This window comes from Stegostoma tigrinum, chromosome 27, assembly GCF_030684315.1.
Source record: "Stegostoma tigrinum isolate sSteTig4 chromosome 27, sSteTig4.hap1, whole genome shotgun sequence".
Lineage (NCBI taxonomy): Eukaryota > Metazoa > Chordata > Chondrichthyes > Orectolobiformes > Stegostomatidae > Stegostoma > Stegostoma tigrinum.
The window spans coordinates 5,379,068-5,393,515 of NC_081380.1; the positions used below are offsets into that span (position 1 = coordinate 5,379,068).

The following is a 14,448-nucleotide window of genomic DNA, read 5'->3' on the forward strand; positions in this document are numbered from 1 at the left end:
CTAGATTTTTGAATAATCAATCTCAGACTTTAGGTATAATTAATTTCAGATACCAGTTCTACATTTTAAACAAAAGACGCAACAATTTATTATATAACTTCAGCAGAGAAAATGTAAAACAAGGTAGTCTATGCCTATGCTTTAAATTTTAATATTAAGTTAAAGATTAATATGCTTTAATCCCAAAACATTTGTTTTCAGCCCCCATTCACACAAAATTCAGACAAATGAACATGGTTAAGAGGATAACTAAAAGAACATCACAAAACTGGCCAAATTACTTAAATGGCTTCACAATGTGTTTTTTCACAGGCATAGATGTAAATTCCTTTGCTGCTTTTTTGGAGACATCAATCAGGGTCATGTTTTCAGTTCACTCAGGTAAAGACAGTGAAATTTCTAACTCAGCTTTTTACTTTTTGGGCTCCTGAAAACCGTGAAGGGAAGTTTGGAATGGAGTTTTCAAATCTTCATGCTGTGTCATCAACAGCCACCCTTAGAGTCATACAGCTCTGAAACAGACCCTTCAGTTCAACCAGTCCATGCTGACTGTAATCCCAAACTAAACTAGTCCCACCTGCCCATTGCTTGACATATATCCCGCCATACCTTTCTTATTCTTGTACTTATATAAATGTGTTTTAAACACTCTAACTGTGCCTGCATCCACCACTTCCTCTGGACGTTCATTCTGTACACGAATCACTCAGTATAAAAAAAATTGCCCCCATGTCTTTTTTAAATCTTTCTTCTCTGACCTTAAAAATAAGCCCCCAGTCTTGAAAACACCCACCATAGGGATAAGACACCCACCATTCACCCTACCTCTATCCCTTATGATTTTAAAAACCTTTACAAGGTCACCCCTCAACGTCTTACACTCTGGTGAAAATCTCTCAGCCTATCCAACCTCTCGTTATAACTTAAACCCTCCTCTTCCAGCAACATGCTAACAAATTTTTTCTGATCCCTCTCCAGCTTGATAAATTCCTACCTATAAGAGGATGACCAGAACTGGACACAGTGCTCCAGAAGAGGCCTCACCATTGTCCTGTACAACCTCAACATAATGTCCCAAATCCTGTATTCAAAGGTCAGAGCAATGAGGGCAAGCATGCTAAGTGCCTTCTTAACCATGCTGTCTACATGTGAGAGATAATGGGAACTGCAGATACTGGAGAATCCAAGATAATAAAGTGTGAAGCTGGATGAACACAGCAGGCCAAGCAGCATCTCAGGAGCACAAAAGCTGATGTTTCGGGCCTAGACCCTTCATCAGAGAGGATGCAAACTTCAAAGAACTATGTCCCTGTACCCTTAAGTCTCTCTGTTCTATAGCACCTCCCAAAGGCCTACTTTAATTGTATAAATCCTGCTCTTGTTTGTTTTACCAAATGCAATAGCTTGCATTTGTTCAAATTAAACTCCATCTGCCACTCTTCAGCCCATTGACCCAATTGATCAAGATTTCTTTGTAACCTTAGATTACCTTCTTTATTGTCCACTGTACCATCAATTTTTCTTCCAGAAAACACACTTCAACTCTGGTCCCACCCTGATAAACTGATTGTCTTTTCCTGGCACCTCAATTACATTCAGTATCTGATACCAGCTTGAATATCTCTTCCAGTCTTGCTGGAACCCATCCCATTAATAGCAAAAGTTGGTTATCTGTTCAAACACAATGCTCTTTCCAGGTTGCTGTGACTATTTGAACCCCTTAAGTAAAGAACAAACCTGCGATTAGGCTCCAGGCCTGGCCTTACAAACAAAAACTTTTTTGACCTCTTTTCCTTTTACCACAAGCTGTTTCCCAAAGCCCACAGGGCATATTCAGCTCCCAATTCCCAGTTCAGGGCTCCAAGCAAAAATTGACAACGGAATAAAAATAATGAAAAACCAGTGAGGGTTCTAACAACCATCACTGCCTGTAGCTTCAGGCTAAAATATGCAAACGAAAATGTATGCAACACTGACTCCCCTGGGAGGAAAGGGTGTGGATCAGATTGTTCTAATAGCACATGCTTCAACGCCTTTTCTGGTTGGGGACCTGCCTCCTTGCCCCAAGCACGGTGTGGAGATTGTGGCACCCAGAGTCAGACTTGATTGGGGCAAAGTTTAAGTAATTCTGAAATGCTTTCTGCCCAACCCACACTCCTGCCATTGGTCATCCTATTTATTCATCTGAACCATAGGTCTAACCTCCATGGTTAACTGGAAACAAACAGACTGTTAAGTGACCCCCCCCCAACAAGGATGATGACTGACTGCCTCCAGCCTCCCCCACTTTCAGTATATATTTTTATATCAGTAGGGGAAAGAATGTAAAAAAAACACCATGTGCGGCAGATGAATCCCTGGAGACTCCTGGCGGGTTGGTACCCCCAGATCAGTGTCAGTTATGGTTCACGCCTAACCAAGGAGAAGGGCTCGGTTCGATGACTGACTGAGTGTCAAAGCACAGCGGGCGGATGTGGTGCAAGATTCCTGTTAAACAGCGGAAACGGTAGCTCGAACCGTTTATTAGTTTGCCCTTCAGATTAAGCCTGACATCCCCAGCTCGGAGACAAGATGAAAGCCCATGAAAGGAGCCCCTGAGATTGCAGCCGGTAAGGACCCACCTCCTGAGCCAGGGAGCTGCTCTCTTTCCGTCTCCAGTTCCTGAAAACATCTAACTGTACTTGCAGCAATCTTCTGCAGCGCAAGTTACTGCATCTAATAGTTACTAAAATGGCTATTAATTTCAATGAAAAATATATATTCGATCTCGGGTGACTTTTAATTAAGGTAGTCTTTAATGTAGAAACCAGATCAGTAAAGTAAGTAATTCACAATTTGAAACATTATGCGTGTCTGTGAGAACATATACTGTATAATGTCTGTCCAAAGGACTACACTCTGCAACTTTCTAATTGCACTGGCCGAGCGTGCGATTGCGACGAACTGTCCAATCCGCCAAGATCCGAATTAAAGTGAATTCGATTCGGATCCCAATCCTAATTGCGGTTGTCTTTGGAAAGGGATGCTTCAATGGCCAGTGTGTCTGTTTATCTTTAACCTGATTCCTATATACTCAGGAAACTGCCTAGGAAGAACATTTCCAGTAACACTATACGGGAGGTGCGATTTCAGGGCAAGCGACGATCGAATCTAGCTATGAAATGTGTAGATGAACTTAAACACAGACCCAGAGAGGCAGGCCAACGGAATCGTGATCAGCTGTTGCAAACCCCTTTATATTTTTTTTAAAGCACGAAGTTTCCAAGGTTCTCAGCGAATATTTTCTGAGTTGCTACCTTTTCTGGTGTTCGCTGCATAACTTAAGAACAGATCCGGACTGACTGCAGTTCAAACAGCGATAGAAGGAGCTGTATGTTAAACTCAGTCATTGTCTTCTTGAAGGTCTTCCTGGCGTCCGTAGAGCTCGGCAGAGCCAGCAAGGTAGAAATACTTCTTTAAAAAAATTGTCTAGGGACATTGAGAAATTATATTTTGATGCTGCATCAGGGTTTTGGCTTCATGTGGAAGTTGAGGACCAGTCTCCCACTGATTCAGATCTTTTGAAATCACCTTTAAACATTTTAGAAACAGTTTTTGAAAATGGTCATTTAGAAGTTGCACCTTGTTTGCAATTCACAGCCATCTCAAATGCATCATATAATAGCCATTTAGCATCTGTGCACTCTCTCGTTTTTTGACCACAAGTCTCATTTCTGCTACTTTTGACTTATTTTAAAAACAAAGTCTTTGGGATGTGGGCATCACTGGAAAAGCCAGCATTCATTGCCCATTCATAGAAGCTCTGGAACTGAGTGACTTGCTGCACTATTTCAGAGAACAGTCAGCCTCGTTACTGCTGTGGATTTGGATTTGCCCGTAGGCCAACCTGGGTAAAAATGGCAGATTTCCATCTCTAAAGTGGTGAATCAGATGCTACTTGATCACTAATATAACAAGGCACGGAGCTGGCTGAACACAGCAGGCCAAGCAGCATCAGAGGAGCAGGAAGGCTGGTGTTTTGGGCCTAGACCCTTCTTCTTGATCACTGATAGTTTCAAGGTCAGCTTCAGTGATTCTAAATTTTATGAATTGAATTTTAAATTCCACCAGCTGGCATGGTGGGATTTCAGCTTGCATCCCCAGAGTATTAGGCTGGGCCTCAAGATTACTCACCCACTGGCATTACCTCTATACCCCCCCGTCTACCCCACAAGGAAAAGTAATTCTAATTAGCAAAGTCAAACTGCAAAGGATAGGAACAGGCGGAGGACCATTCTGTTCCTTATTTTGTTCTATCATTCAATTACATAATTAACCTTTTATTCCCAGATGTCCTTCCGTAACACAAATAAACATTGGAAACATTGCACTCTCGCTTCTTAAATATTGCTTATATTGTCCCAGTTAAGTCCTTAGGAGTCTCAAGCACAGCTTCAAGTCTCACCATCTCCCCAGCACCCTTCTCAGACTGTTATCACCGCACATTGATAATGGCTTGGAGGTCATCCCCCTGGCTAGCATTTGTGCTGTGGGAATGGATAAGTTTCCCAAGAACTAAATTCCTGTAAATGAAATGAAAGAAATATGCAAGGCTTCAGATTTTCAAAGATGGCTCTCAACGTGGGTGGCATGGAAAACCAGTGTTTATAGCCCAGATCCTATGCATCATTAATATATTGAATCACTTGTGTTGGGCAAGAACGAAGTCAGATATCAAGCAGACCAGGTAAGGGTAACTGGTTTCTAAGCAATGTGAAAGGGGAGAAAATGGAATTATAGACCAGTTAGTCTGACATCCGTTGTTGAGGAAGTAACCTGAGTCTGTATTTAAGATTAGGATGACAAGCTGATTGATGTGATGGACAGTGCACTGTCTATGGAATAATGAATCAGGATTTGCAAGAGGCATTTGATAAATTTCCTCACAGAGACTGAAGAGCGGAAGTTAAAACTCCCAGAACTGAAGGAAAATTATTGAGCTACTTGGGAATTTGCCTGAGCTATGGGAAACAGTAGAGGCAATGAAGTAGTCAGTGTCAATGGCAGGATGTGACTTGTGGTGTCCCACAAGGATCTGTGCTGTGAACTTTTCGCTGTTTATTAATGACTCTGTTAATGGATTACAGAGCCACAAATTTCTGTTTGCTAATGAGAAGGAATTAAGGGACGTTGTAAACCGTGGAAGTAGAAGCATAATGTATGTATAATTTTAATAATGTATGTATAATCTTAAAACAATGTCAAAACTGTGGCAAATGGATTTAAATGTTGGTAAGTGTAAAGTTATTCACATTGGACCTAAAATGGAATATTTGTGAATGGTGAAAAGCTGGGTACGTTGGACATCCGAAGGGACCTGGGGCCCAAGATCATTAAAATGTTGTGAATGCTTTGAGAAAATAATCAAGAAAGGTTAATAGAATGCTGATCTTTATATCTAGAGAATGAGTATTTGAGACAATAGCATCATGTTTCTCTGATTAGGCCACATCTGGAGTACTGAAAGCAGCTCTGGACACCATAGTTTAGGATTGATATATCTGTTTTGGTCCACAGGTAGTACAGATTTACTCAATGATATTTGAACCCCAAGTGTTAAATTATGATTTAATATTTTCTAAACTGTTGGGAATTTAGGTTAATTGACAATATGATCAACATTTTCCAACATTAAGGGGAACAGATAAAATCAGTACTTCTGCTCGGCAAACAGTTGAGGACCTGGTATCTCACTCCTGTTCCTTCTTCCTTCCCTGAAAGATATTATTGAACAATTTGGATATTGACAGTGACTTTTAAATCTTCACGGTCCATTGTTAATGCCATTAATAAATTATTGGTGTATTTGAATTCGATTCTGCCGTTTCACATATTAGTCTTTAAATTTGGAACTTCAGTATTGTTTGAGTAGCAAGAGGCTCCTGTACTCTAATTGCTTCAGGAAAGAATGGAACGTCAGTATTTCTGTTGTATTTTGTTATTGCTGTCAGAAATGTTGCTGAGTTTAGAAACGAGAATAGAATAATCCAGAGACCCAGATAGAATTCTGGGGACCCGGGTTCAAATCCCACCTCGGCAGATGCAGGATTTGAATTCAATAAATATCTGGAATTAAGAATCTAATGGTGATCATGAGCTGATATCCTCACCTGGTCTGGACTACATGTGACTCCAGACCCACAGCAATGTGGTTGACTTTGAACAGCCCTTTGCAATTAGGAATGGGAAATAAATGCTGCCTGGTCAGCGACGCCCTCATTCCGTTAATTAATAAAGAAAAAAAATTACCTTGGTGCTGTTGGGAACAGGACAGGATTTCGATAGCTTGTGTTGCCAAACCTTTCTCACCCCTTGTCTCATGCCACCCTCCACGCTGCAGTTGATAGTGCCCTGCATTTATTCTGTTTATCCTTCTGCAGTGCTTGTTGGGTTAGTAGCTTCCTTCGTAAATTGGGAGTAAAGATAACTGTATGGTTGGGTGTCATTTCTTGTTATGCCCTTCTAAAGATAAGTGGTTAAAGTGATAATGAAGATTACTTCCAATGAAGTGTTAATGAAAGAGATAATGTAGAATAACAAGCTACCATTTTTCCAAAGCTCTCACCATGAGGCAGACTCATTGGTTCTCCCTTACTATTCAAGAGGGAAGTATTATGTAGGGGAAAGTGGAGTAAGGTATGAAGAAGTCTAAATGTAATTCCTATCATAAATTAGTTTGAAGTTTGCTTACTCATAGCAATTTTTTGTTTTGTATGGCAAGCTGCCAAAATGCAACAGTGAGTGAAGTTACACTGGAGTACAACAATTGTTAGATTATAAAAAATCACAGCCCATCTAGTTTTCTGTCTATCATTCTGATAATAGAGTTGTTGACTACTACAGCAGTTGTTCTCAATCAGTTAGTCTGCAGAAGATTCAGATATAATCTGAAGAGGCTCTCAGTGGGGAAGAATTGTAGAAATCTATTTTCTCCAAACAAATTTTGGGGTAGCCAATGGTGTAGTGTTACTATCACTAGAATATTAATCCAATGTTCTGAGGACCTGGGTTGGAATCCCGCCATGGCACATGGTAGAATTGGAATTCAACAATAACCTGGAGTTAAAAATCTAATGATGACCATGAATCTATTGTCGTTTGTCAGCAAAAACCCCATCTGGTTTAGGGAAGGAAATCTGCCATCCTTACTGATCTGACCTATGTGTGACTCCAGACCCACAGCAATGTGGTTGACTCTTAACTATCCTCTGGGCAATTAAGGATGGGCAATAAATGTTGGTCCAGCCAGTGATACCCAAATCCCATGAATGAATTAAGAAAAAGAAATTGCACCCGACCGCATGACACTGCTTGATTTGTTTATGGCCATGGCATGTGTTCAAGAATAAACCAAACCATATTTTAAAATCATTAACATTTTGTTTCAGGAAGTTTAGTGGTACTGTAGGCTTAATAAAAACACACCATTCCATAGCAGAAAGGGCAAGATCTGAAACCCTGTGCGCTAATGGGACTGGAGCAACAAATCAAAATTGTGCACAGCACCACTGCTCCCTGGTGAGCTGAGATATATTTTTGTGAAACTTCAATTTTTTCAGTTTGTTGGAGAGATTAGAGAATCATTATGACAGAGACATGGAGTCAATAGAGGAATTCACAGTTGTGACTGTGTTGATAGTGAATAGGAAGAAACTGTTTCCAACAGCAGGAAGGTCAGATACTAGAAGGCACGGATTTAAGATCATTAACAACAGTACCAGCTGGCAGATAGAGGAATTTCTTTTAGATGGAGAGTTGCTGTGGTCAGGAATACACTGCTTGAAAGTGCAGTGGAAAGTGTTTCAGTCATAACTTACAAAAGGGAGTTGGATCTATACTTGAAACGGAGCAATTTGCAAGGCTATGGGGAATAAGCAGGGGATTGAATAGCTCTTTTAAAGGATTGACACAGACACAAAAAACTGAACGCCTGTGTGCTGTACTGTATCGTGCTTTTGAACTGTAGATTATGTAAGTCAAGTGACTGGGTTAGAGCTATTCACGGATCCAACATCCACAACCTGTTGGGAAAGAGTTCTGGGTTTCTTCAACCCTTTATCTGGAATAAAAGTACTCCCTGATTTCACTTGACACCTAGTTGTGATTTTAGATATTTTCTAATCATTCTCTTTAGAGATGTTATTATGCACTTCTGCAGCAGATGGGATTTGAAACTGGCCGAGAGGTTGCTTGTAAGGTTGTGCACCCCCTTGATATGCGGGAGATTAATGTCACGGTGTACAGAGCCCAATCAGAGAACGGGGTTGTGCATGATTTGGTGTTGTATTTTTCTCAAAGTCATCAATAACTCAAAATATTCTCTGACTTTCACAAGGGCAAACCATCTGGCACTGTAATAATGCTTAAAGATTTGTATGGCTCCTTCTTTAAGATATAATTTTAGTTATAGTGTGCAGAGTGAGCTGTTAGAAGGACAATACAGTAAAACGTGGAAATGGTGGTTCTGGTCCAAGCTTGTCTTATATACCTTAATATGGGATTCCAGTTCAGCTCTGTCCAGTGACTAATAGTTCCCAGATATTTATTGAGTTTACATCCGGATCAGTAAATGTGAGTACAGGTATTTATGTGGCTTTTGATTCATTTTGCCCTTCTAGGGTTTTTATTTGTCACTCCTTTTTAGGCATAATGGCATTTTCTCTTTGAGCAAGTTACGGTGCTCAAAGTTACAGCATTCGTAGAATCGCAGAATCCGTACAATGAAGAAGCAGGCTATTTTGCCCCCATCGAGTCCATACTGAGCATCCAAGGAGCATCCCATCTAGACCCACCCACCCTACCCTATTCCTGTAACCCCACACATACCACGACCCACCCACCAAGCCTGCACATCTCTGGACACTCTGGGTAGTTTAGCATGGCCAATCCACTTAACCTGCATATTTTTGGACTGTGGGAGGAAACCAGAGCACCCAGAGGAAACATGGGCAGACACGAGGAGAATGTGCAAACTCCACACAGAGGGCAGAATCACACCTGGGTCCCTGGTGCTGTGAGGCAGCAGTGCTAACCACTGAGCCACCGCGCTGCCCAAGTGGAGAGCATTCCTAGATTGTGTCCAGGAGAGATTCTTGTACCTATATGTGTCCAGGAGAGCTTCTTGTACCTATATGTGTCCAGTCTAACAAGAACGGAGGCACTGCTAGACTTGGTTCCTCAGAATTAAGTGAGCCAAATAGATCAAGTGGCAGTGGAGTATAATAGATTCATAGAATTACATTGTACAGTAGAGACCCTTCAGCCCATGAGTCTGCACTGGAAATCTGCCATCCTTGCCTGGCCTCGCTGATGTGTCACTCCAGATCCACAATAATGTGGTTAATTCTTAACTGCCTACTGAAATGGCCTAGCAGGCTACTCAGTTCAAGGGGCAGTTAGAATGGGCTACAATTGCCAGCCTTGTCACCTACACCCACATACCCAAAACAAACCCTCTGACCAAGGAGACAAATTCTATTCTGTCTATTGCCTGGTTGCAGATGTGTAAATATTACACCAATGCATGTAAATTACAGGCTAAATAAACCAATTGATCATTTTTAATCCTTTGATTTTGAAGGTTTGTATAATGTGCAGTATTCAAAAGGGCATTAACAAGTTGAGGCAGTGGGCAGAACAGTGTCAGATGAGATTCAGTGTAGACAAGTGTGAGATGGTGCATTTTATTCAAAAGAACATTTTCGTTCAATATAAAATGGGGAGTCTGATTCTAAATGGGTTGTGGCACCTGTGCATATATTTGCACAGATCATTGAAGGTGACAGGTGGAGAGAGTAATTAATAAAGTATGCAACATTTTCAGTTTTATTATTAGGAGCAAGGAGGTGATGTTGCATTTGTACAAAACACTTGTTAGACTTCAGCTAGAGTATCATAAATGGTTGTGGGTGTCATATTCTCGGAAGGATGTGAACTCATTGGAAAGAATGTAAAAGCGAAATACTAGAGTGATTCCAGAAATGAGAAACATCAATAATGAAGATGGATTGAAGAAGTTGGGACTGTTTACTTTGAAGAGAAGAATGCTGAGAAGAGATTTGAAAGAGATTTTCAAAATTATGAGCAGACTGGTTACAGTAGATAGGGACAAGTTGTTCCACTCATAAAAGAACAAAGAGCAAGAGGGCATAGATTTAAAGTAATGTGCAAATGAAGCAAGAGTGATGTGAGAGAAAAACGTTTTCACGCTGAGCAGTTAGGGCGTGGAATGCACTGCCTGGAAATGTGGTGAAAGCAGGTTCAATTAAGGCACTCAGAGGACATTGGATGGTTATTTGGTTAGAAACAGGGACATGAGGGAAAAGGCAGGAGATTACCACTAGATAAATGAACATTGGACCAAATGGGCTCCTCCTGCACTGTAATGATTCTGTTTCTATGATGTAAACTATGCATCAAATAAGAGGAAAGATCACTAGGTTCATCAAGCCTGCCTCACACTGGAGGACTGAAGCATCATAGCTGGGCATAGCTATCTGCCTCTACGCCCCCACTCCTCACCCCTCCACAGCCATGTAAATTTTTGAGGGGTGGAAAAATGATGCCCTGGATGATACTTTCAATATCCTTGAAGGAGAACATGCGATACAGAGTGGTGGTGTTGTAGTGATAATATCACTGAACTAGTAATCCAGCCAGAGACATGGATTTAAATCTCACTGTGGCAGGCTGGCGGAATTTCGACTCAACTGATAATTGAGATTGAATTGAAAACTAGTCTCAGTAATGATGACCATGGGTTGTTGGAAAAACTCATCTACTAACTAAGGTTCTTTCAGACGCCGTCTGGGCCAGACCCACAACAACGTATTTGACTCTTAAAGGGTCTCTGAAATGGCTGAGCAAGCTACTCAATTCAAGCGCAATTAAAGATGGGCAACAAATGTTGACATTGCAAATGTTACCCACATTCCGTGAAAAAAAAAGGAAACAAAAATATAGCCATCATTGTGAAATGGCTGTGTTGAGGAAAATCACTAATTATCTTTTTAATGAATGTTTAGAACAGCACTGAATTGAATGGTGTTGCAATGCCTTTTCTCTCCAGAGTGTATAAATATCTTACACATTTCAAAAGAAAATCACAGTTTGCATGTTTGCAAGATCAGTTTCTGAAAACGAGTTCGTGAATGGAAGATAAGGCCAGAACCTTGGCTTGGGTATTGTGTGGAGATTATTTATTTGCCCTTTCACAGGAAGTCGCTCCTGCTGTCTGGGCCAGCATTCATTGCCCAATCCTAATTCCCTTGAGAAGGTGGTGGTGAGCTGCCTTCTTGAACCACTGCAGTCTCTTTATAAAAGAGGGAGAAGGAGATTAGGATGATCATAATTACTAGAATGATATTATTCAACAGGAAGCAGACCAGACCCAGATTGTGTCATAACGCAAGGGGGATTCAGCCCATTTCACAGTAGCTCTCTGAAGGTGCTGTCTATTTGGTCCATTTTCCCTGCTCTTTCCCCATATTTACTCTTCTCTTTTCATCCATTTAATCATTTACCTTCCTTTTTAAAAACTGTTTAGGATACTCATTCCAGAATCTACTCTCTCGCTCTTCATTCTGACTATGTTAATATTTCCTTTAGTTAACAACAAATAATAAATTTTTTTCCCCATTCACTTCAAAGAAAATCTTCCAATATTTTTATCAGTTTTCATTTTAAGCTTGATTGATCCATCAAAGACAACTTAATTTTCTTTAGTCTCATAAATAAAGCCTCTCACCATTGGTAACAATGGTAACATTTTTCTGAATCAATTTTGGACTCTTGTTTTCTTGTCTAAAGCAGCGTTCACAAGTTGGCTGCAGTATTTGGGCTACAATTTGAAAGAATATTTTGTGTAGTCCTTTCACTGCTTTAGTGCTCAGTACTTTTATTTCTGAAACCTATATTCCTGAATTCATTGTAACCCTACCTAATGTTGTACTTCATGGACGCAAGACTGCTCCATCCTCATCAGAGATGTTGGATTAAAATGGATGCTTTCAATTTCGTAAGCATTTTATCAGCTTGCTCTTGCTTGCTATGTGACAACAGTGGCTACATCTTAAAAATGCTTCATGACTGTAAATGCTCTGAGAAGTCTCCTGGCTGTGAAAAGTGTTCTATAAATGCACATCTTTCTTCTTAAAGGTGTGTGTCGGAGCTCCTAAGTCTCTCTTCAAAAGTTTCCCCATTCTTTATCAGTTTCCATTATCATCCTCCCAAATGTTTCTCTCTCTCTCTCTCTCTCTCTCTCTCTGTCTCTGTGTCTCTCTCTCCATTATGTTTCATCTGACATCTATCTTCAAACCAGCTGGTTTGATCATGTTCAGGGAGATCCCCTAATGTCTCCCATCCTGCAGTGAACTAAGTACAGAAACTTATTCACTGTGCAGTCTTCCCTGCCAGTGGAGATGTTCAACAGAAGTCCTCAGAGTTTGTCAACAATAGATAGACTTAAGGAAATGTATTGAGGTTTAAATCCTACTTGACTGAGGTGCAAAAAGGATAAATGGGCCTGGCATACAAATCTGCTATTACCTGAGTGAATGGCAAATCAGGCTTGAGGTACTGAATTATACTTATTTTAAAATTTCAATCTTGCAACATGATCATTATTAGTAAGGCTAGAGTTTATTGCATATCCCTAGGAGATCTTGCGAAGGTTGTGCTGAGCTACTGTAACGCCATAAGATGTAGGAGCAGAAGTATTCAGCCTATCAATTCTGCTGTGCCATTTAATAACAGCATGGATAATCTGATGACCGTCAACATCCCCCACCTGCCTTTTCACCACAATTCCTGATTCCCTAACTGATTAAAATTTGTCTGTCTCAACCTTGAATTAACTTAAAGACCCAGTCTCAACAGTCCTCTGTGGTAAAGTATTCCACAGATTCACTACTGTCTGAAAGAAGGAATTCCAACTTATCTGTCTTCAATGGGCAATCCCTGATTCTGAAATTATGCCAACTTGGGCTCCTGTGGTTGATGTGGTTTAGGTCTGTCCAGTGTAGTTCTGGGGAGGGAGTTCTGACATTCTGGCCTAGCACTGATGAAACAATGGCAATGTAGTGGTAAATCGGGATGTTCTGTGACTTTTATCGGGGAACTTGGAGTGATGGTGTTCCTGTGCCTTTGTTCTTCAAAATGAACTTAGGAAATTCTGTCAAAGAAGCCATGGTGAGTTGCTGCAGAGAGTCTTGCAGCTGGTACACATTACAGCTATGGTGTGTCAGTGGTGGAAGGAATGAATGATCGAGAAGGTAGATTGTCTACTGATTCTGGAGCCTAGGCTCTATTCACGAGCACTTTACTCCTTTGACCTTGATAAGTAGGATGTGTTCCACTGGTATTCACATTGGGCAAGTGGAAGCCCTATATGTATGCATATTCAGGTAAAGTAATTTGGAAAATCAAAAGTGGAAACTGATTTTCCTATGTGACAGATCATTGAGTTAATAAAGGTCATCTTTTAAAATTGAATTGTGTCACACTGATTTTTATCATTTCACACCATGGGTAATTGCTTTTTCACAACGTTTATGAGTGACCCAACACAAGGTTGCAGCAATTGTGTTGCATGATGAAAAGTGCACAATGGTGAATGACTTCAAGTACCAGTGATTTCAACTGAAATGCATCAGCAGCAAAGCCAAGCTTATAAACAAGAATTGAGGAACGAATCTGGGGAGAGAAATAATGAGAAAGGCTTTTCAAATCAGAAATAAATGGCACAATTTTTGTAGAAAGAAGCATGTGAAATTTAATGAGACTTCAAAGTCTTACACAAAGTATGCCCCACCAACCCAAGCAGCAATGAACAAAGCTGATAGAATGTCCAATTATAAGCAGAATACAGATCAGAGGAAGTATAATCAAGGGCTGTGGTCAGACCACACCTTGAGCGCTATGTCAACTCTGATAGCCAAGGTTCAAAATAAGAAGAGCCACGAGTCTGTCAGAGACTGACTGAGGAAAAAAACTGAAGCAACTTGGGGCCTGTCAGTTTGATTAAAAATGACTGGTGTTCTTAGAATTGTGCAAGGTAGTCAATGATGTGTTTAGAGATAAAAATAAATTCAGAAAATAATTGGGGTTGTAATATCCAACTAATAATGGAAATTGAAACACTTAAGTTCAACGTATTCTTAACATTAAATGTTAATGTACGGAATCAACTCCTAGGTAGGAAAGTGGAATTGAGAAGCATGGAATCATTTAAGAATGAATTGAACGGAAGAAGAATCTTCCTGGGCGGATGAATTATAATTGGCCAAAAGACCTTCCTCTCTGTAATTATCTTGTGACCAAGCAAGGAGCAGGAAAAGATTTTCTCAACTATAAATCTTTACACTAGTATTTAAGAAACACTCAATGCAGAAGCTGGGCTGCATTATAATT

At 40.4% G+C, this 14,448-nt stretch overlaps 1 protein-coding gene across 6 annotated transcripts in view; it reads left to right on the plus strand.

Moving 5' to 3' along the window:
* The window catches only part of LOC125464771 (linker for activation of T-cells family member 2-like), a 132,026-nt gene that overhangs the window by 30,453 nt on the left and 87,125 nt on the right, over positions 1-14,448 (plus strand). For 3 of the 6 annotated variants that reach the window (XM_059655377.1, XM_048557577.2, XM_059655379.1), the window contains exon 1: positions 2,475-2,609. The exons of 2 other annotated variants lie outside the window; for them this stretch is intronic. In XM_059655377.1, coding sequence (XP_059511360.1) covers positions 2,582-2,609 — 28 coding nt within the window. In that variant the 5' untranslated portion in view covers positions 2,475-2,581. Of the gene's footprint in view, positions 1-2,474; positions 2,610-3,380; positions 3,442-14,448 lie in introns of those variants that run through there. One more of the 6 variants, XM_059655381.1, reaches the window with a different exon arrangement.